Source organism: Alosa sapidissima, chromosome 14 (assembly GCF_018492685.1).
Source record: "Alosa sapidissima isolate fAloSap1 chromosome 14, fAloSap1.pri, whole genome shotgun sequence".
Classification (NCBI taxonomy): domain Eukaryota; kingdom Metazoa; phylum Chordata; class Actinopteri; order Clupeiformes; family Clupeidae; genus Alosa; species Alosa sapidissima.
The window spans coordinates 14494765-14517483 of NC_055970.1; the positions used below are offsets into that span (position 1 = coordinate 14494765).

The window sequence follows — 22719 nt, forward strand, 5'->3', positions numbered from 1 at the left end:
CCTGTGCCACCCTCTGCCAATCATGCAGCTAGTAGCATTTTGACCTTCGGGTTGCCAGATTACTGAGGCGAACACAGCTAGTTGAAGATGTTTGCGCAAAATCCCTCTCAGATTACACACTTTCGCTAGCTCCATTCTCGCCAGTTTCAGTCCCTTTCAGAATAGGCTGCCGACCCTACTTATTCAAGTCTGAGTCCCTACATGTTGAAGCCTGAGTCGGACCATACATATTCAAGCCTGAGTCAGACCCTACATGTTCAAGAGTTGGACCCAGAACAAGAAGGGGAGACACCTGCAGACACAACTTTAAGATGTTTCTGAATGCAGTAAGATATTTCTGAATGCAGCAAGATGTTAGTCAAAATAATGGGCCTTATTTTGGCGATCTGAAACGTCTGGTCAGAGACGCAAAGTGTAAAGACACACAGTCCACGCACACACACACACACGTGTCCAGTCCACAATTGCTAACTTAATGGCATATTTTGCAATCAAACTCTGGGCGCATTGTTCAAATGGATTGTTCTTATGTTTCTTAATGGGTGTGTTTTGGGCGTAACATCCTTTAAACCAATGAGAGTGATGTTTCTTAATGGGTGTGTTTTGGGCGTAACATTCTTTAAACCAATGAGAGTGACATCTGTCATTGCCTTTGAGGGCCATCAGCGCAACATCAAACAGCCAGTCAGTATTTTGACAGTCAACACATCTAATGGAATCTTCTTGCACAATTCCACTAGTACTTGCTTTACTAAAACCTGTGTATGACTAGCAAAGTATAGCCTACATGCATTCTGCACTTGTCTATTAATTGAACTCATAGGCAAACTGAACTGAAACTAGGCAATAACAAAACAGATCTAAGTTATTTACATTCACTATTGACTGACATGGGGTTACAATCGAAAACATAGCCTGAAAAAAAGGAAAACTTACCCAAATAATGTTCGAATGACTGAATAAAAATCCTTCGGATTGCTTATTTATCCTGAAAATGAGTCGTTGCCTGGGACTCGTTGTTAGGGCTACTTACACCCTGTGTGGCGTTAAAATAGGGGAGAAATCTGAATAGCTCACAGAAGCGCATGATTTCTGACATCAACATCTAACCCACAAAAACTCAACGTACAGTTTTGTTTCGCACCTGGAGTGTTTGTAGAAGCATCAGAGACCCAAATGGAAGTACAAAAGCACAGAAAGGTGACTTTTGTGGAATATGGCCTCTTTAAAACGTTGATAAAGGCTCAGTCAGGGATTTCGCAGGAAGGTGTGTTTGTATTTATATATACAGTGCCTATAAAAAGTCTTCAGCCCCATGCTAAAGTTGACTAAAAAGAGGAATAAAAAAATAATCTTTTGGAAATGAAGCAACACCAAAGAACTTTTCCTCTGTCGCACGCACACTATTTGTTTATCCAGCAACGGCTTTGCAAATAACGATGTCCATAGACAAGGTAGAATATGTTGCATGATTTTATGAAAATATGATGTATTGCGACATCATGCAAGTCAAATTTATAGTTTCTTATGTCTCATTCCATCGAACTACAGATCCGCTACCCGATCTGGCAAACTTACATAGTGAGGTTATAGCCGATAGAGGGCCGCGAAGCGAATGCAGAAGTGCCGTTCACCCTGTTACGAGTTGATGAACCACGGAAACAATTTTGCAAACATTATTTTAAGGCACAAAAAACTCTTTGGTGTTGCTTTAATGCCTTAATTAAAAAAATAATTTTAATCCTTTAAGGGCACCAATTTTCTTTGTGAATAAATAATGTATTGTAAATAAATAAATGTTCTTCATTAAAATGCAGGATGCATAAGTATTCATACCCCTATGTTGAATTCCCATAGAGACAGGCAGATTTTTATTTTTAAAGACCAGTTATTTCATGGATCCAGGGTACTATACATCCTGATAAAGTTCCCTTTGGCCTTAAATGAATTAAAACTAGATGTACCGCAGAGCGGTACAAAATATGACCGCCGCCCAGTCCAGCACATTTTTTCCACAAAAATAAATCACGCTGAAAGGCCTATATGATTCTAACTGTCTCACTAAATTGCATTATCCCCACTCAATTCTCACTGGTATCTGCTAGACAACAAGTACCAAAACATGATTAGTTCATAGATTTCACATGTAAATTTCATTTTATACAACCCCACCCCCATCTTGCCTGTTCATAATTCTGAGAAATTCTTGAATTGTGTGCATGTGTGCGTGTACACGTTTATGTTTATGTGTGTGGGTGTGTGTGTGTGTGTGTGCCTGCGTATGTGTATTTGTGCATGTGCATGCATGCGTACATGTCTACTGTGTGAGTATGTGTCATACGTATGATTACTGTGAATGTATGTGTGTGTGTGTGTATCTGCACATGTGTGCACATGGAATGGGTTAACATGACCCCTGGAGGCAAACATACGGAAAAAATTGGTCATCCTAGGCCCTACGGTTCTCAAGATATTCACAGAAAACTGTGTCTGCCCTACCCTCCTTTCGGGGGGTCCAGTACAGCGGGGGGGCTACAGATCAAAACGAAAACCGATGGTTCCATGCTATCCATGTGGGGTTACATGCCCCCCAAGTTTCGTGTACCCCGGTCTTTCAGTGTCCCGGGAATCCTTGTTGGTGTACGATCACTAAATGTACACATAAATTATTTTATTGTAAGGCCCCCCATGAACGAAAGTTCACAAAACTTGGCATGCATTTGGAGGGTGTCATAATGATCCTACACTTTCAATTTTGTGCAGTTTTGACCATGTCAGCCAGAGATATTGTGGTGAAAACATCTCATTTTTTGCTTTTTAATTTTTAACTAGGTGGCGCTATACATGAAATAAGTGGTAATAGGATGGGTTGACATGCCCCCTTAAGACCAACATACAAAAAAAAGGTGGACCTCCTAGGCCCTACGGTTCTCGAGATATTCACAGAAAACTGTCTCCAGCCACCTACAGGCCAGTTGGTGTATAGTAACATAAATTAATTTATTGTGTGGCCCCCCATGAACGGAATTCGATGAAACTTGGCGTGCATTCAGAGGGTGTCATAGTGATCCTACACTTCCAATTTCGTGCAGTTTTGACTATGTTAGGTCACAGATACCTGCGATTACAACACCTCATTTTTACTTTTTTGTGTTTAACTAGGTGGCGCTATACATGAAATGAGTGGTTATGGAATGGGTTGACATGGCCCCTTGAGATCAACATACAAAAAAAATGGTCCTTCTAAACCTTACGGTTCTCGAGATATTCACAGAAAACTGTGTCTGCCCTACCCTCCTTTCAGGGGGTGCAGTCCAGCAGGGGGGCTACAGATCAAAACGAAAAACGATGGTTCCATGCTATCCATATGGGGTTACATGCCCACCAAGTTTCGTCTACCCCGGTCTTTCAGTGTCCCGGGAATCCATGACGGAAACCTATATCTTGACTAAACCTATATGACCGCCGCGGCGGTCATAATAACCCCACATCATCACATACCCTTTACCATATCTCACGATTGGCATGGGGTTTCCATAAGATCATCTCTCAATGCAAATCAAACCAGCTATTAGGCTAACTGAAAAAAAAACATCCCAATCTCTAGGTATGTTGAAAGGTATGTGATGATGTGGGGCTATTTTAATAATAAAAACAGATTATAATATAATGTAATTTGGTCAAATTTAATATTCCTCTGAAAAGCAGTTCAATAGTTTGCTTATGTCTCATAATCTCATAGTCCAAATAATATCTCCCAATGCTTGTGTCTCATAATCTCATAGTCCAAATAATATCTCCCAATGCTTGTGTCTCATAATCTCAGTTCAAATAATATCTCCCAATGCTCGTGTCTCATACTCTCATAGTTCAAATAATATCTCCCAATACTCGTGTCTCATACTCTCATAGTTCAAATAATATCTCCCAATGCTTGTGTCTCATAATCTCATAGCTGCTCCTCTGTATGTGTGCATGGGGGGTGTTAATAGGTTCCTATGTTTACTATGCAGAGCTTTACCCTGTCACCCAACATCATCCCATGTTCGTTATCACCACCCCCCCCCCCCCACCATTCTGTCTGCCCCCAACATCATCCCCTCTTCCTCATCACCCCCCCCCCCCCACACACACACACACACACACACACACACATACACACTCACACACACACCTGATCACAGGAGCTTTATTAACTCCATCAATCATTTTCATCTCCATGGAAACTAAAGGGAATGCCATGACAACCACAGGGAGTTCTAATCGGTTCCCGCTAGACCAGAGATTTCTGCCTTGATCGGTTGGTCTGTGTATGTGTGTGTATGTGTGTGAGAGAGAGAGAGAGAGAAAGAGAGGGAGAGAGCCAGAGAGAGAGAGAGAGATTTCTGCCTTGATCGGCCTGTCTATGTGTGTGTGTGTGTGTGAGAGAGAGATAGAGAGAGATTTCTGCCTTGATCGGAATGTCTATGGGTGTGTGTGTTTGAGGTGTTTGTGTGAGTGTGTGTGTGTGTTTGAGGTTAAGTCTCTGTGGTGTGTGCGTGTGTGTGTGTGTGAGGTTAGGTCTCTGTGGTGTGTGCGTGTGTGCGTGCGTGTGTGTGTGTATGTGTGTGTGTGTGTGTGTGAGGTTATGTCTCTGTGGTGTGTGTGCGTGTGAGTGTGTGTGTGTGAGGTTAGGTCTCTGTGGTGTGTGTGTGTGTGTGCATGTGTGTGTGAGGTTAGGTCTCTGTGGCGTCCTGGTTCCTGAGGTCCTCTGAGGGCTCCTACAATGAAGCACTAATAGCTCTTCAACTCTGCCTGTGCAAGACAGTGTGTGTGTGTATGTGTGTGTGTGTGTGTGTGTGTGAGACAGAGAGAGAGAGTACATATATGAGATTTGTGTGTATATATGTATGTATATGTGTGTGTGTGTGTGTGTGTGTGTGTGTGAGAGAGAGATAAAAGGTTATGTGCGTTCTATAAAGAGATAATGAAATTTTAGCTAAAAGAGATGGAATGGAATCAAATGGAATCTTGTGTTTAATTATGGTCTGCTTTTGCACACACACATACACACACACACAGACACACGCACACTTATTCTGCTAATTCAGCAAGGTTATTGTGACCTCTAAAAACTGCAGTGATAAGAACAGTCCTTTTAAACGCTCACATTTAAGGCGCTTCCACACGATGAGCTTCCACACCGGCAACGCACCCCCCGTGAGGGAAATTTGGTCTCTGCATTTATTCCAATCCGTGAATTAGGGAAACACACTCAGCATACAGTGAACACACAGTGAACGTGAAGCACACACTAATCCCGGCGCAGTGAGCTGCCTACAGCGGCGCTCGGGGAGCAGTGAGGGGTTAGGTGCCTTGCTCAGGGGCACTTTAGCCATACTAGTCGGGGGTCCACGGCTGCCCCGTTATCTCAACACCTGTCCTCTCGTTAGGTCATCTCAACACCTGTCCTCTTGTTAGGACATCTCAACACCTGTTCTCTCGTTAGGTCATCTCAACACCTGTCCTCTCGTTAGGACATCTCAACACCTGTCCTCTCGTTAGGTCAGTGTCATGCCTCCGCTCTGACCTCCCTGTACAGAACTGGAATGAGAAAGGACTGTTTGTGCAGTCAGTACATTATCTTACACATCTTCCAGTCGCCACCATCTTGTGAGGAGGAATACTGTGCAAGTAGATCCCCGAATGCAAACTACAGCCAATGGAGGCAAAAGGAGGAGAGATCGGTGATGCACTAACTATAAACAGCTTGTTTTGTTTTATTCCTTTTCTTTACGAATACAAAGGTAAAAATACTTTGGTTTCGTCTCCATAGTGTCATAGCTAGCTAGCTTCGTACGGCATCACAAACATCTCCTATGTGGAGTAGGTATGATGTATGGAATATAAGATATAATGTATGGATGATGGATGATGTATGGAATATAAGATATGATGTATGGATGATGTATGGAATATAAGATATGATGTATGGATGATGTGTGATGTATGGAATATAAGATATTATGTATGGATGATGTGTATGTATGATGCATGGAATATAAGATATGATGTGTGGATGATGTATGATGTATGGAATATAAGATATGATGTATGGATGATGTATGGAATATAAGATATGATGTATGGATGATGTATGATGTATGGAATATAAGATATTATGTATGGATGATGTGTATGTATGATGTATGGAATATAAGATATAATGTATGGATGATGGATGATGTATGGAATATAAGATATGATGTATGGATGATGTATGGAATATAAGATATGATGTATGGATGATGTATGATGTATGGAATATAAGATATTATGTATGGATGATGTGTATGTATGATGCATGGAATATAAGATATGATGTGTGGATGATGTATGATGTATGGAATATAAGATATGATGTATGGAATATAAGATTTGATGGATGATGTATGGAATATAAGATATGATGTATGGATGATGTATGGAATATAAGATATGATGTATGGATGATGTGTGATGTATGGAATATAAGACATGATGTATGGAATATAAGATATGATGTATGGATGATGTATGATTTATGGAATCTATATATGGAAAAAAGCACTTTTGTGGGTTCTTTGATGTGTCCTTCAGCAGAGATAATCAACATCAGTAGCTCGTCAGTTTATTACTTACTTACCTTTGGCCTTTCCCCATTCTACTGCGATTGTATACTCATCGGTGCGCTCCCGATTAGAGGGGGTGGGGCCCTGGGGGGGGTGTGCTCCCGATTAGAAATTAGAGGGGGTGGGGCCCTGGGGGGGGTGTGCTCCCGATTAGAAATTAGAGGGGGTGGGGCCCTGGGGGGGTGTGCTCCCGATTAGAGGGGGTGGGGCCCTGGGAACGTAGGTGTGCTCTCGATTAGAGGGGGTGGGGCCCTGGGAACGTAGGTGTGCTCCCGAGTAGAGGGGGTGGGGCCCTGGGAACGTAGGTGTGCTCCCGATTAGAGATTAGAGGGGGTGGGGCCCTGGGAACGTAGGTGTGCTCCCGAGTAGAGGGGGTGGGGCCCTGGGGTGTGTGGCCCAGATTAGAGGGGGTGGGGCCCTGGGGGGGTGTGGTCCAGATTAGAGGGGGTGGGGCCCTGGGGGGGGGGGGGGTGTGGCCCAGATTAGAGGGGGTGGGGCCCTGGGGTGTGGCCCCGATTAGAGGGGGTGGGGCCCTGGGGGGTGTGGCCCCGATTAGAGGGGGTGGGGCCCTGGGGGTGTGGTCCCGGTTAGAGGGGGTGGGGTCATTTAAACTTTCCTACTTGCTAGGTTTGACTATTAAATCTGTCATAGCCTATGTGCACTAGTAGTTTGAGTAGAGCTACTGCTCTTCATTACTCCTTGCTTGTTGACATCTTATCATGTATTGTATTATTTCATGATTGCTAAACCTTTGAGTCCTTTTAATGTTGTCATCATTTAACTTCATTAAACTGTGCTTGTGATTGCCGTTCAGTTGTGAACGTTCACATATTGCGGTAGGGGGGATAAAGGCACTTATTACCCGATGAACTACAGGTATGATAAATAGGACATAAAGGTGCTTATTACCCGATGAACTACAGGTATGATAAATAGGACACTTATTACCCGATGAACTACAGGTATGATAAATAGGACATTTAAGAATCACAGCGTGCACTTGTTTGTTTTATAGTTTGGCGCTGATAATGCTGCGTTCACAAATGTATGTAATTCTGGCCCTGAATGAGGGGTGTGTGTGTGTGTGTGTTTATGTGTGTGTGTGTGAGAGAGAGAGAGAGAGAGAGAGCAGTAAGAAGGGAGTGAGTTGTGTGTGTGCTTAAGATGAGGAGGAGGCAGAGATCACTATGGAAAATAGGAGAGGATTGTGTATTAGTTTCTGTGTGTGTGTGTGTGTCTCTGTGTATGTGTGTGTGTTGTGTGTGGTGTCTGTCTGTGTGTGTGTGTGGTGTGTGTGTGTGTGTGTGTGTGTGTGAGAGAGAGAGAGAGGGAGAGAGAGACAACTTATGTTTGAGTGTGTGTGTCCAAGAGAGAGAGAGAGAGGATATTAAATTGCACTTTTTTGCTCCAGCTGGTTTTCGGTGATAAGATGCTCAGCTCTAAACCTGTGAACTCTACCACATCCATCACCCACACATGGACAGACACACACACACACACACATAATCTCTACCACATCCATCACACACACACACACAAACACACTCTCTCTCTTTACCACATCCATCACACACACATTGACACACACACACACACACACTCTACCACATCCATCACACACACACACACACACACACACAAACACTCATTCTACTACATCCATCACACACACACACAGACACACACACACACATACTAACCCACACACAAACTCTAGCACATCCATCATATAGAAACATCCATACAAACACAACACTAGCACACACACACACACACACACACGTCCATACAAACACAACACTAGCACACACACACACTAACACACTCATACAAACACACATACACACACTGGCATGCACATACACTCATACAGACACACATACACACATGAGCACACACACACACTCATACAAACACACGAGCACACACACACTCATACAAATACACACTGGCACACACACACACTCATACAAACACACATACACATGTGCGCAAGCACACACACTCATACAAACACACATGCACACACACACTCATACAAACACACATACACACATTAGCACGCACACACACTCATACAAACACACATGAGCACGCACACACACTCATACAAACACACATACACATATGTGCATGCACACTCATACTAAAACAAATATATACACACACACAAGCATGCACACACCCACCCACAAACACACTCACGCAAACACAAACATGCACACACACAAACACACCTATACACACTGGCGCCTTAATGCAGGGGCTTACCTGGGCTTCAGCCCAGGGGCCTCGACCAATGAGGGGCCTCCTAATAATAATGATAATCAATAATAATAAACAGCGTGCCCGTATTCGAGGCGTCATTAGCCTACTCTGGAGCTAGCCTAAATAATTGAGCACATCGTACTGCTCTACAATTACATCCATGCAGAGCCCCCTTCTCCAATTCTAAAGTGTAACAAAATGTAACAAAACATAATAAATCCCAACGGGTGTAGCTAGAGGAGAGGCTGAAACTGACTGACAAACTTATCATACAAACTCTGGAGATAATTTGGGTAGGATTGAAGCAACGATAAACGAATGACGTGGATTCCTGTAACTGTCCATGAAAACAGAAGGCATAGCAGGTAAATATCGTAGCAAATAGCCTGGAAATGAAACGGCTTTAAAAACATATTTCACTTGTCTCATTGGAGTGAACGCAGAACATGGGCTGTGGCGCAAAGAAATGACTTAGTGCTCTGCATCTTCGTTCACCAACAGCTAAGTTTGTGCTAACCCATTCGCACATATAGTCTATGTTATGTTTTCTCCATTGTTAACGTGAGATATGTCTCCATGTAGTGTAGTGATAATGCATAAGGTAGCCACGTTCACGTCACATGAGCCAGCTGTTCTGTAGGCTAAAAGTATTTCTGTCCCCCCCAAACTGCGTTAAATTGGTGTGTTAAGTAGACAGAATTTAAAAAAAAAAACTCCTGGGGAACCCCCCAACACGACAAACACATGCACTTTTGAAAAGCTTTTAAACGTCCATATGTGTACCCATCTTTTAACTTGGCCTACAGCCAGTGTTGTAAAAGTCCAACGCTTGTTTTCGTGCAGTAGGCTAGCCTTTTTGATAAGCGATGTCATGGATAGGCTGACGTAATTCGAGGGCTTTCTGTTCCTGTTTATCTAAAGGTTTTACATAGGTTATTAACCAACAGTGCACGTTATGTGTGGGGTCAGATTGTGGGCCGGGTATCATTTAATCATAATTAATATTTGCGGTTGGGGGGGGGCCTTAAAAAACATATAGCCCAGGGGCCTCGGGTGGTATAAAGGCGCCCCTGCCTTTACACATGTGCGCACACACACTCATACAAATACAAACATACACACATGTGCGTACACACATCCTAACACTTACACATATGTGTAGGGTGCGATTTGTAGGGGGGGGGGGGTGGTGAGGATTTCCCCCCCTCTGGTTTTCCTATCCCTACCTCTGCTAAATTATTTTTATCCCCGGTGGGGACAACATTTATCCCCCTCTGCCCTTCATATTGATTAATGCTACTTCATATAAGTAAAGCGCTGCAACGTGAGAACAGTCTAGTAGGCTAGCCTACATAATAATCTGACATCAAAACGCACCGTCACCGTCAGCACTCATGCTGCTGTGCTGACACAGTGGCTGCGTGATAACTTAATTTGGCTTTGATCGTGCAGGACATTTCAGAATTACGAGTGTGAAATCCATCATAAATGGCTAGTTTAAATGGAAAAGTTAGCTGGACAAATGAAAGAATACGAGAAGGAGTCAGTGAAGCATATCGTCATATTTTAGAACCTTCAAAATTAGAAAACTGATGCAACTGAGATGGAGGACAACTGCACGTAGAGTAGAACGTAGGCCTGTTGTCCGAAGGAACTTACATTAAATGAGGAGATATTTGCTGAATGTCACAAAAAGTGTTACAGAAATTGCTTGGCATCGCTTATTCAATGGCTCTCTACCGAAACACCTGTAGTTTGTGGAGGACAAACGAGAAAGCACTCGTTTGATAAATCAGCCAGTAGGCTAGGCCTAGTAGACAAATAACTTTCAGAAATAATCTGTACTGCAAAAACGAATGTTGGTGGGTATTTAAACTATCTAGCGGGTGTTTTAACAGCTGCAAGAAATAGAAGCTTCATGGTCTTTATGTTCTGGTTCATAAATTATTTTCATAAAACTTCAAATTGACCTATAACTTTACTCTCCAAACTCTTCACTGCACTGTAGCCAATTAACTGACAGTATGATAGTAGGCTATTTATTTTCTGTAGGCTACAATAAACACATTTATTTTTTCAACTTTTGCAATATTACGCACTTGGCTACTGAACGCAAATCAGCAGGAGAGAGAATGCACGTAGCCTACGCAGCGTGTAGCGCAATGTGCTATTTGGTTATCAACTAACATTGTTAGCCAATTCACTAACTTAAGACTTCAGTGCCATCATATACAACGTTTTTTTGCACAACAAATACAGAAAGGATGGAGGCAGCAAAAGTAGAGGAGTAATTTCAGATGGGGCAAGAACAAGGTGAATTTGTATGCTTGTCAAAACGTAGTCCTACCCTGCATTAGAGGAGCTGATCATCATACCAAACACACTCGCTGTTTAAAGTCATACACCACGGTAAACTAAAACTAAAATGTTACAAAGGTGGCAAAATTAATATAGGCTATTATTAGCCATGACATTACTAGGCTATGAATCGTTCGTTCATTTTTTTTATTTTTTTTTTGGGGGGGGGTCACAAACTTATTCAAAATCATCCCCCCCTCTGGTTTTTACACAAATCGCACCCTGCACATGTCACTCATGCCAACACACACACACACACACACACACACACACACTCATGCCAACACACACACACACTTATGCCAACACACACACACATGTGCACACACACACACACACAGAGAAGAGGGTGAAAGTGGCCACCAGCAGTAATGAGGTAGCTCTGCTGTTAGTGTTGCCACGGCAACGTTATTTCCCTCTGCAGGTCATTTGCAGCTTTCAGCCAATCAGAAAACAGCATCCCACAGCCCCATTCATCAGCCTGTGTGTGTGTGTGTGTGTGCAAACTCCAAAGAGACCTAAAGAAGCTGTGACCCATCTTCTAACAAACACACACAGGAACACAGAGATGGACTCTGCAGCTTGTGAACAGACACAAACACAAACACACTAAAGAACACACACACACACACACACACACACACACACACTGAAGAACACAGTAAACGCACGCACACACACACACATTAAAGAACACAGTGAACACACACACACTGAAGAACACAGTGAACACACACACACACACACTACCTAACTTAGCCTAAATACACAACTGAAACAAAAGCAAGTCACAAACTCTGTAACTCCACATTACGGTTTTATTTACAGTATGCTATTTACAAAGACAAATAGAAACCGACTGTATTGCTCCCAAATTATGAGCTGCAACTTGCCTTGCCTCTCGACTTCACGTGTCAACACTAACATTAACGCATCCCTTGAACTTGAAGCACTTCCTGTCATATTGCGACATATTGTGTGTGTGTGTGAGTCCAGCCTCTATGACAGTTCCTCCAAATCATCATATAGAAGCTCGGCGTCCGGGCCATCCCACTGTCCCATTCACTCCCAGAGACGCCGGGCTTCCCTGAAAATTACGATTTTGTGGCGTTTGTCCAATAAAGATCTAGCTTTTCTGCACTGAGATCAGCCCACTCTATAGTGCCATTGTAGGTCCAGTGAAGCCGAGCGTCTATGGGTTTTTTGCATGGTTTTTGATGGATCGTGTCATCACAGCAATGTATTACGGGTGTGAAATCACGATAAATGACCAGCAAAACCTTATTGCTGAACAAACTAGCCATAAAGATGAACATGTTTTCAGCATGTTGTAATGTTGTTATTGTTGTTGTTGATGCGATTTTCCGTGATACTTTAGAGGAGGCTGAGCTTCCCCTGTAGTCTTAGAGCAATCCCCTCTGATACACACACACACACTGAAGAACACAGTGAACACACACACACACACACACACACACACACACACACACACTGGACATTTTACATTTACATGTATTCATTTAGCAGACACTGTTGTCCAAAGTGACTTACACACACACACACACACACACTTACATATGCATTATATAACAAGGACTATTGTCCCCAGAGCTATCTGGGGTTAAGTGCCTTGCTCAAGGCCACAACAAGGCTACCACCCAGTTTCAAACTGGGACCTTTCGCGTGTGAGGTGAATGTGATAGTGTACTATGGAAACACACACACACACTGAATATGGCGGACACACACACACACACACACACTAAACACGGCAAACACACACACAGACACACACACACACACTGAACACGGCGGACACACACGCAGACACACACTGAACACGGCAAACACACACACACACACACACTGAACACGGCGGACACACACACACACACACACCCTGAAGAACACAGTGAACACACACACACTTAAGAACACAGTGAAAACATACACACACACACACACACTGAAGAACATAGTGAACACACACACACACACACAGTGAGAACATGGGGGAAGACTTCATGCCTTCTCTTTGCTAGCCCGAATTTACCCTGCCGACAAAATTTGAAGTCTGGAGTCCATGGAGAAGCCTCTATTGGAGCTGTGCGCACCCAATGTTGTATAGAGCCCGCCCAAATCATCTGGGCGGGCTCTATACACCAATCAAATCATCTGGGCGGGCTCAGATGAGCAATGGGTCCTGAGCACACTTTTAAATAGAATTGAGTACGGCTGCGTCAGGCTAACTGAATAGAATTGAGTGCGGCTACGTCAGGCTAACTGAATAGAATTGAGTACAGCTGCGTCAGGCTAACTGAATAGAATGCTGCGTCAGGCTAACTAAATAGAATTGAGTGCGGCTGCGTCAGGCTAACTGAATAGAATTGAGTGCGGCTGCCTCAGGCTAAATGTCTGATGTATATGTTGGTTATAAGAGCCATCTTCGCCAAAGCATCACATGCGTCATTTTTAAAAATCTGTGTAAAAATAATTCAACTTCTGTTACATTTTTTAACATTCTAGTTTGTTAGTAAACTTCAGTAGCCTAAATAGCGTGCGCGCGCACACACACACACACACACACATGCTGCAGAAGCTTTGTGTTTGGCAGTAAACTTCAGTATCCTAAATATCAATGCTGTTAGTTTCACTACAGAATGTGACCTCTACTCTGGTATTAGTGAGCAGGTTCACTGCAGAATGAGACCTCTAGTCTGGTGTTCACTGCATTGCCCCCTGGGTAATACACATTCTACTTACCAATCCTACTGGCAGTACAAACGCAAACAGAAAGAAAGCTCTAGGAACTGTGTCGTGGAAAGGTGTTTATAGAACTGTTTAGTCTAAAAATGTCTTATATGTATTAATGTGTGTGTGTGTGTGTGTTCGTGTGTGTTCGTTTATATATTTATTAGTGTTTGTGTGTGTGCGTTTGCTTATATATTTATTAGTGTGTGTGTGTTTGTGTGTGTGCGTTTGTTTATATTTATTAGTGTGAGTGTGTGTGTGTGTGTATGTATGAGAGTGTGTGTGTGTGTATGTATGAGAGTGTGTGAGTGTATATGAGAGTGTGTGAGTGTGTGTGTGTATCACTTCCTCCTCTTGTCCATCTCTTTAACTGCCCCTCCCCCGCCAGATCATCACCATGGTAACTGATACCTTTTGGTGTGTCCCATGAGACTACACTGATTGGTTGGGTTAGTCTGTGTGTGTGTGTGTGTTTTGTGTAAGCATGTATTGCTGACCCCTTCATGCACACTATTTAGTGAGTATTATACGAATCTCCTCCTAAATGCATACAGTGTGTGTGTGTGTGAGGGTAATGACAGGTCCACATGGGCTTCAATGGGAGAAGGTGTGGAAATACATCACTGTCAGCATGGTGTGTGTCTGTGGAACTGTTTCATATTTGTGCATAATGAGTTTGAGTTTTCATGACACATACTGATCTCTCTCTCTCTGTGAATGTGTGTGTCTAAACTGACAACAGCTGTTCGCTGGTATTCATTTATTCTCTGGGTTCGCGTTCAGAATGCGTCACGCTGGGAACACTGAGACTTGTACTTGTACTAATGCGCACGAAATGGAGAGATGACCGCGGCAGAGCCGCTTTTGGGGGCGCACGGTTTTACTGTGTCAGAAAGGAAACACAAACGTGCGTGTGTCTGGAAATAAAGGTCTCACGCAGGTCAGTTGTTCCACAAAATCCGTGGGTCTGCCGTAAGCGCGTGAGTGACAGGCTCTTCCTCGCGCGTCCTGTCTCTGGGGAGTGGAGGTTGGGCGGTGCGAGCTGATCCGTTCACTTCAGACGAGGACACGCAGCATTAGGCGCGCGTGGGAGCGTGGAGGAGGGCTTCACCAGTCGCTCTCGAGCAGGGAGTGTGGGGGAGAAAGCCAGCCGTTAGCGCAGCGCGGGAGACCTATGCATCGGATTTGGATTTTGTTTCTTTGTTCGCCACCGGAGCGATGCTGCGGAGCCTCGTGCTGTTTTTCAGCGTGCTGGGCGCTTGCTGCGGATCAAGTTTCCCAAGCAACATCAACATAGGTACAGTCAGTCGCGCGGACAGGACAGGTCCACGCTCGAGTGTAATTGTTGGTTTCTGAGCAGTGCATGCGCTTTCTTTTCGCATTCATAGTGTGTGTGTGTGTTTCTCTTTGACAGGGGGGCTGTTTCCTGCGGACTCGCATGAGTATGAAGCGTTCCGCTTCGCGCTCTCACACCAGCAGGATGTCCCCAAGCTCGTGCCGCAGGTGGACATGGTCAAGAGCGGGAACAGTTTCTCTATGACTTATGCATGTGAGTGACATTCAGTGTGTGTGTGTTTAGGTATGTAGGTGTGTCGGCATGTTCTGTTTTTATTTTATCACCTGAGCGTTTGAGTGGAGTCTGAGATTCCCAATGTAGTAGTCGATTTCAATTTCATATACGCTACAGTAAGAATGTCTGTGTGTGTGTGTGTGAGAGAGAGAGAGAGAGAGGGAGAGAGAAAAAAAATGGGTGGGCAATATGAAGAAGTGCAACCTCCGTAGCAGAACCACAGTCTTCTTGTTCTGCAGCAGCAGTCGCGGATGACCGAGTGCATGTGTGAAAGTTAGTGCTGTTATCATCCTGTTGCACGAGAGACCGGGACTCAGCCGTTTCCTGAGATGAGACGCACCGTGAGATTCCATCCCGTTAGTGCTGTGACTGCAGCTCCTCTGGTTAGCTCGAGGAAGCTGTCGCTCTACTCGCGCCCAGCCAGGTCGTCTTCCCAGCTATAACAATCCGCTTAAAGGGATGTGATGCTGGCGTGTTTGTGTGTGCGTGCGTCCCTCTCTCTTAATGAAACCGGACCTGTGTGCAGCGAGGTGCCGTGTGTGCTGAGGAAATTACATCTGAATTCGATCTTGCGTCAGGACTGAAGGACCTCCACATCAGATTTTACACGTTAGCCGCGCGGCTCTCTCTGCTGCAGTCAATAACCGCGAGCTGAAGCTTTCGTGACCTGCCTATTTGAACTTGACTCTTACACGCGCTCGATAAACGTAATTTGGTGTCTGCTTTTTGTCCGTTACTTGTGACAGAACACCTGTGCAACATGATCGAACTGAGCGCCGGTGTGCGCGTCAGTTGTACAGAGATGGAGTGCGCGAGGAGGGACTCGAGGATTCGCATGCTCTTACGGAGGCGAGACTAGCCCACCGCTACTCATGTGTCAGGTCTATTACTCTTAGCGTGTTAGGAGACTGGCCTATTTGAGTGTGTGTGTGTGTGTGTGTGTGTGAAAGAGAGAGGAACACAAATATCTCTTATTTCTCTAGCCCATATATGCTCATTCGCTCTCTCTCTCTCTCTCTCTCTGTTTGAGTGAAAGGTCAGAGCAGGTGAGAAAGAATGTGTTAAAGAGCAGTAACATGAAAGAGAGCAGGATGAATAGATTTATAAAGAAGACAAAGGAATATTACCAGTGTGTGTATGTGTGTGTGAGAGAGAGAGAGAGAGAGAGGGAGAAGGGAGAGAAAGGGAGAGGGGAGAGAGAGAGAAAGAGGATAGCCCATGTTATGCTGTTGATGTAGCTCAGTTGTAATACTACTGTCCAAGGCAAATTAATTGTCTGTGTGTGTGTGTGTGTGTGCAAGTGCTTTTACATGTATTTGTCACATGCACTGTAAGATTTTGTAAGTGGAATGAAAAAGGGGTATTTCTGTTTCTCACTGTGCAAAAACAAGCAAGTCATAGTAAGGTCCAGTAACGTCTACCAGCAACTGCGGCCTTTGCTCCTGGATGGGATGGCGATGCTTCAGATGAACTTAAGATGAAGGTGAACTCAGAGAAGAGCTTTGTTTCTTTATTATTATTTATTTGGACAGAGAAGAACAGCAGGAGGAGGGGAGATGGTGGGGGGGGTCGGGAGATTATCGCGGGTTGTGTGTGTGTGTGTGTGTGTGTGGGGGGGGGATCAGGGATCTGGAGATGACCGCGGGTTGTGTGTGTGTGAGAGAGAGAAAGTTGGGGTGGGATCGGGAAATGACCGCAGGTCCCCCTGAGCATTTGAACCTGAAGGCTGTAGAGTGTGTGAGAGAATGTGTGTGTGAGAGAGAATGTGTGTGTGTGTGTGTGTGTGTGTGAGGTGTGAGAGAGATAATGCGAGTGTGTGTGTGTGTATGTGTGTTTGTGAGAGAGATAATGCAAGTGTGTGAGAGAGAGTGTGTAAGGGAGAGCCTGTGGCATTACAGCATGGGATCTTGGCCGGTCCCCACATGCTTGCTTGCTGTACTGTAAAATATTTAAATATTAACTAATTAATATTATGTTATATAAACATGTATTGATGAATATTATATAAACATGCATTGATTACTATTGTATGAAGTTACTGATTAATATTATATAACTAGCTACAGTTTCCTTATACTAGTCATCAACAAACTATCAAATATGCCCTGATGATGACAGTGTTTCTTTGTGTGTGTGTGTGTGTGTGTGAGAGAGAGAGAGAGAGAGAGAGAGAGATGGTGATGTGTGTGTGTGTTACAGTATATTGTTTGGTGTGTGTATGTGTGTGTGTTATATTGTTTGGTGTGTGTATGTGTGCACAACACATTTGTGTGTTGCAGAGTACAGTGACAGGGGGCATTTGCGATTTCCAAGGGGGGGCACATTTTCCCACCATTGGGGGGTGGGTGGTCATTTGCGCGCAAAAACATTTCATGTCACAGTTGATGAATTAATAGCAGCGATCGCAAGGCCTAGTGTCTGCGAGACCCAGCTGTGTTCTAACATTACGGCTCAGCTTACCTCACCAACTAAGGCTCTTAAGCAGGCTGCTAACTGCTGATAACTTTGCCTGTCTGACGAAATTTATCTCCACAATTGATTTCATTGTGATAAGAGCAAACTAGTTCATGTGTGCATGAGTAGCCTATTGAACTTAATTTGCACTGGTGTTTATAATGCTAACCTTTAGCGAACACCGAGCTGAACTGGCATTCTGTGCTACAGTCTTGTTCTGATTCAAGTAAGCTAGCCTAGGCTACGGAGGGGAGTCTCCGTTGTGTGTGTGTGAGAGTGGGACAAGGCTGTGAGTGTTCCGTCGCTGCATGTAGCCTAACTAACGAAAGAAGACCATATCTACAAGAAATAGCAACAAAATAAAAACGTAATAACCAATGTGGTGGTCATTAGAGGGGGCACAGATTTTATTTGAGGGGGCGTCGTCCCCTTTCGCAAGATGAGCCAGGCCACTGGCGGACAGAGCGACCAGACGGGTAATTTAGAGCCGGGCCACTGGCTATGGGGCACACTGGCTATGGGGCACACTGCACAAGCTTGAAGGAGAGCAGTCGGGGATCAGGGCCACCTGCCTGGACTAAACGCTCAGGAGTGTCGAGCTGCGCAGCTCTCTTTTCTTAGTCGGGGCGACCTGACCTGAGTGGATGAGTGAGAAGGTGTTTGTGACATGCGGAGTGGCGTATGCATTGGGACGGGCCACCGTCTTGGATTCTGAATGCTGGTTGCCAGACGACTTGCATGCAGGGCCCCCTGGACCAGAGTAATGGATGACCACGCCGGGTGACCGGGTGCCAGGGCTACCCGGAACCATACTCTTGTCGGTGTGGAGGGCCCCTTAGAAGATTAATGGGTAATTGATTGTGCACCAGGTTGTTAGTTTTCAGGGCTACCTGAACTGTAGCGTGGACATGGTGGCAGTGTTATGATAGGATAGGATAATATTATCTATGGACCCTTTCAAAAGAGTTCCATTATCAGCATCATAGTTGGCCCCACAAGACTTCCTTTTTAACATTCCATATGTTATCTTAATGCAGAGGAAGTAGATTGGGGCCCAAATAGAACGTTCAAGCATTGTTTTTGTTTTTATTGTTGAAAGGGTCTATATTATAGATAATATAAACACCGCCGTAGGAATTCATAGACATACCTGATTCAGGGTTGGAGTGTGTGACCTTTGCATCAGAGACGAGTTGGGGATTCCTGTACCAGAGTAGCAGTTGGACGAGTGGGCAACCGCCTTCCGGGGCGATCCGGTCTTTGAATCTACCGGGTGACCCGTGAGCAGAGCTTCCTAGATTAATTGCTAATCAAGTTGTTGGATACAACCGTAGTGACAAGGTTGTTAGAACCTGAATACTAACATAGTAACAAGGTTATGAGAAACAACAACAGAGACTAGAGTGCATGGTACTGTGACTTGGACGGTCTTGAGAGGACTTGGTATGACCACCACCACCAGAATTTGTAGATCAAAGAGTTACTGTTTCCATACTGTTTTTTTGTATTAATAAATACACCATTTTATTAAGTTTTGTGTCTGCCCGTTTTTGTTATATCCCACAAGCCCTAGACCGGGATGTAACACTTGTTTCAGATAACAGAGCTGTTGAGCTGTGTGCAGCCCTGAATAGTCCACGATCACAGACACACGGCATAGACCAGGATTAACAGAACCATTCTACGAAAAATACAATTGGAATCATTCGTTTGCATTGCAACACGTGCACAGAACACAGAGAGGAAACAATGACGCCATGAGTGAGTTACGTCCACCCGACCCTGAAGCCCGTAGAGGAGACGGGACCGTTGCAGCTGAGGCACAGCTAGGATAGACTACTCTTTGCACCCAACCGAACTGAGCATTTAGTAGGCTGAGTGGTAGAATTTGCACAGCAGCACGTAAGTGGACGTACCGGGTGACCTAAAGTTTCCTGGCTGGAGGATATCACCTGTGAATGGCGACCATGCAAGCTCGGCATTTGGTGTTGAAAATCTCTGCGGAGAGCTGTGAGAGATGTAGGCTACATACATCCGCAACGATGGGCTGCCACGGGTGAGAATGCGATGCAGAGTTTAATCATTGTGTGAGTGAACAAAGTGAAAACTGATTCCGACTAGGAAATAGGCTACGCATGGCCTTTAGCAGAGTAGCCTGGCATGACGACAGAATTGTAACACGATAAGAATAAGAAAGGACGAATGTGAAACTGAACGAAATGTCAGCTCAGAACTGAGCAGTAGGCCCATACGACAGACTGCGAAGTCAGCTCACTGAAAGTAGCAAGGAATTGAGTTAGATACAGAAGTCAGCTTACTGATAGTAGCAAGGAAGGGAGTTAGACACAGACGTTTTTAAGAAGCAAATTCGTTTCCTATTGGTTCATAGTAGGCTGACTGAAAGAATGGGAGGCGTAGGCAAAGTGACCAGCTCGATTGGCTAGGAAATTAAAATTAAAGTGACCAGCTGATTGGCTAGGAAATTAATGATGTGGTGAGCGCAGAGCTTCTCCTGAGCTGTGCTTGGTTAACAAGTTATGAACAGAATATGTGACTACGAGTCTTTCCTGTAGAACTTCGCTGAAGCCACCATTTCGCCCGAATCTCTGAAAGACCGCCAGCCAATGAGATTAAGTTACGCTTCTGGTCTGGCTTCCTCTGATTGGCTGCTGGCTAAAATGGGTGGAACATTATGGGATGCCGCTTGGGTGTTTGTGTTGTGTGTCTGAGTGGGTTAGTGTGAGAGAGTGTTTGTTTGTGTGTGTGTGATTGAGTGAGTGAGTGTGTGTGTGTGTGTGTGTGTGTGTGTGTGTGTGTGTGTGTGAGAGAGAGAGAGAGAGAGAGAGTATGTGTTTGTGTGTCTCTCAGCTGAGATTTTCAAATTCATTTATGAGAGGATAACCCCTTGAGATGGACTTCTCATTTTCGAGGGGGTCCTCAGAGTAACACAAAACACACTCACTCATACTAAAGCTCTTCCTCACAACCAACCACCCCAGCCTGTCCCACCACTGTCCAAAGCATATTCACATGATCAGTATGGTAAGATATTAAGATATTACAGGAGAGAACCATATTTAGAAAAGCCACCAAAACAAACATATAACTTACATATACAAAAATACATATACACACACACACATATGCATGCAAACATGCATCCATGCATACATACATACTGTACATACATACATATATACATATACATACATATATACATACATACACACGTACATACATACATACTGTACACATATACATGTACACATAAAGGCACATATCCACTAGTGCACACATACATACATAATATCCTAATAAGGGCATTAATGAGAGAAGGTGCATTAATGAAAAAAAGTGCAAGTCATACACCAGGGAAACATTTACATTGGTCACCGGATTGCAAGTAAGATAAGAGGGATGCCTTAAAAAGTGGAAAGGAAGAGATAGACCTTAAGGAACAAGGCAAACTGTTCCAGTCAGGGGGGGCTTTGAATTTGAAAGCACGTCTTCCGATTTCTTTAGAAATATTTGAGACAGAAAAAAAGAGATGATCAAGGTGTCTAAGGCCATAAGTTGACCTATATATGACTAAGTGTTGCTTCAAATAAAAAGGATAATTAAAAAAGATACATTTATAAACAAACTGAAACCAGTGTAGCTGTCGTCTGGCCTTTGGGGATAAGAGGTTCAATTGCTGATACATATGACAATGATGGGTTAGGAACGGACATGGACATTTTAGAAAACACACACACATAGCACATAATTCCCCCAAACACACACACACACACACACACATACATACACACACACAGATCCCCCACTTACACCATGTTCCTTGTCAGTGGTGAGATTTTCATTTAAAAGCAGCAAACAGAGCAGCGAGTGAGATGGAGAGGAGGTGAAGAACACTCATCCGTCTCCCTCCAACACCTACACACTCTCATCTGCTCTGCTCTCCGCTCTGTTTCTCTCTCCCCCTCTCTTTATCTCTCTCCATCCTTCTGTCTTTCTCTCTCTCTCTCTCTCTATCCTTCTCTCTGCCTCCTGCTTCTGCATTTACCAAACAGATTGAGACTGTTCCTGCTCACAGCCCAACTCACAGCATGCACACACACACACACACACACACACTCACACAGACACACACTCACACAGACGCACACACTCTCGTACACATATATGCACACACATGCTGCACACACACACACACACACACACACACTCATACAGACACACACACACACACACACACACACACTCTCGTACACATACATGCACACACACACACACTGCATACACAGTGACTTACTTATCATACAGTCACACTTATACACATGAAGACAATAATACACACACATGGTGGACACACACATACATACAAATGACACATGCGCTATGGTGGACACACACACACACACACATACACATGCTCAAACAAGCACCCCACATACAAACTACTCACAAAGAAAGATGTATTCTATGTGTTAACACACACACACACACTCACAAACACAGACAAATATATTGTATGTGCTAACACACACACACATTCTGCTCAATAAAGCTGTGGAATACCTCCAGAAGCCTTTTTCCTCCTCATTACACACACACACAAACACACACACACACGCACATCCAGAGAGCCCTACAGCAGGTATACAGTCA

General features: G+C 44.1%; 1 protein-coding gene across 2 annotated transcripts in view; it reads left to right on the plus strand.

Annotated features, from left to right (window-relative positions):
- Positions 1–14905: 14905 nt before the first annotated feature.
- gria1a (glutamate receptor, ionotropic, AMPA 1a) overlaps positions 14906–22719 on the plus strand; it is an 80380-nt gene continuing 72566 nt past the window's right edge. For both annotated transcript variants that reach the window (XM_042061347.1, XM_042061348.1), the window contains exons 1-2: positions 14906–15324; positions 15442–15576. In XM_042061347.1, the coding sequence (XP_041917281.1) occupies positions 15246–15324; positions 15442–15576 (214 nt within the window). In that variant the 5' untranslated portion in view covers positions 14906–15245. The remainder of the gene's footprint in view (positions 15325–15441; positions 15577–22719) is intronic.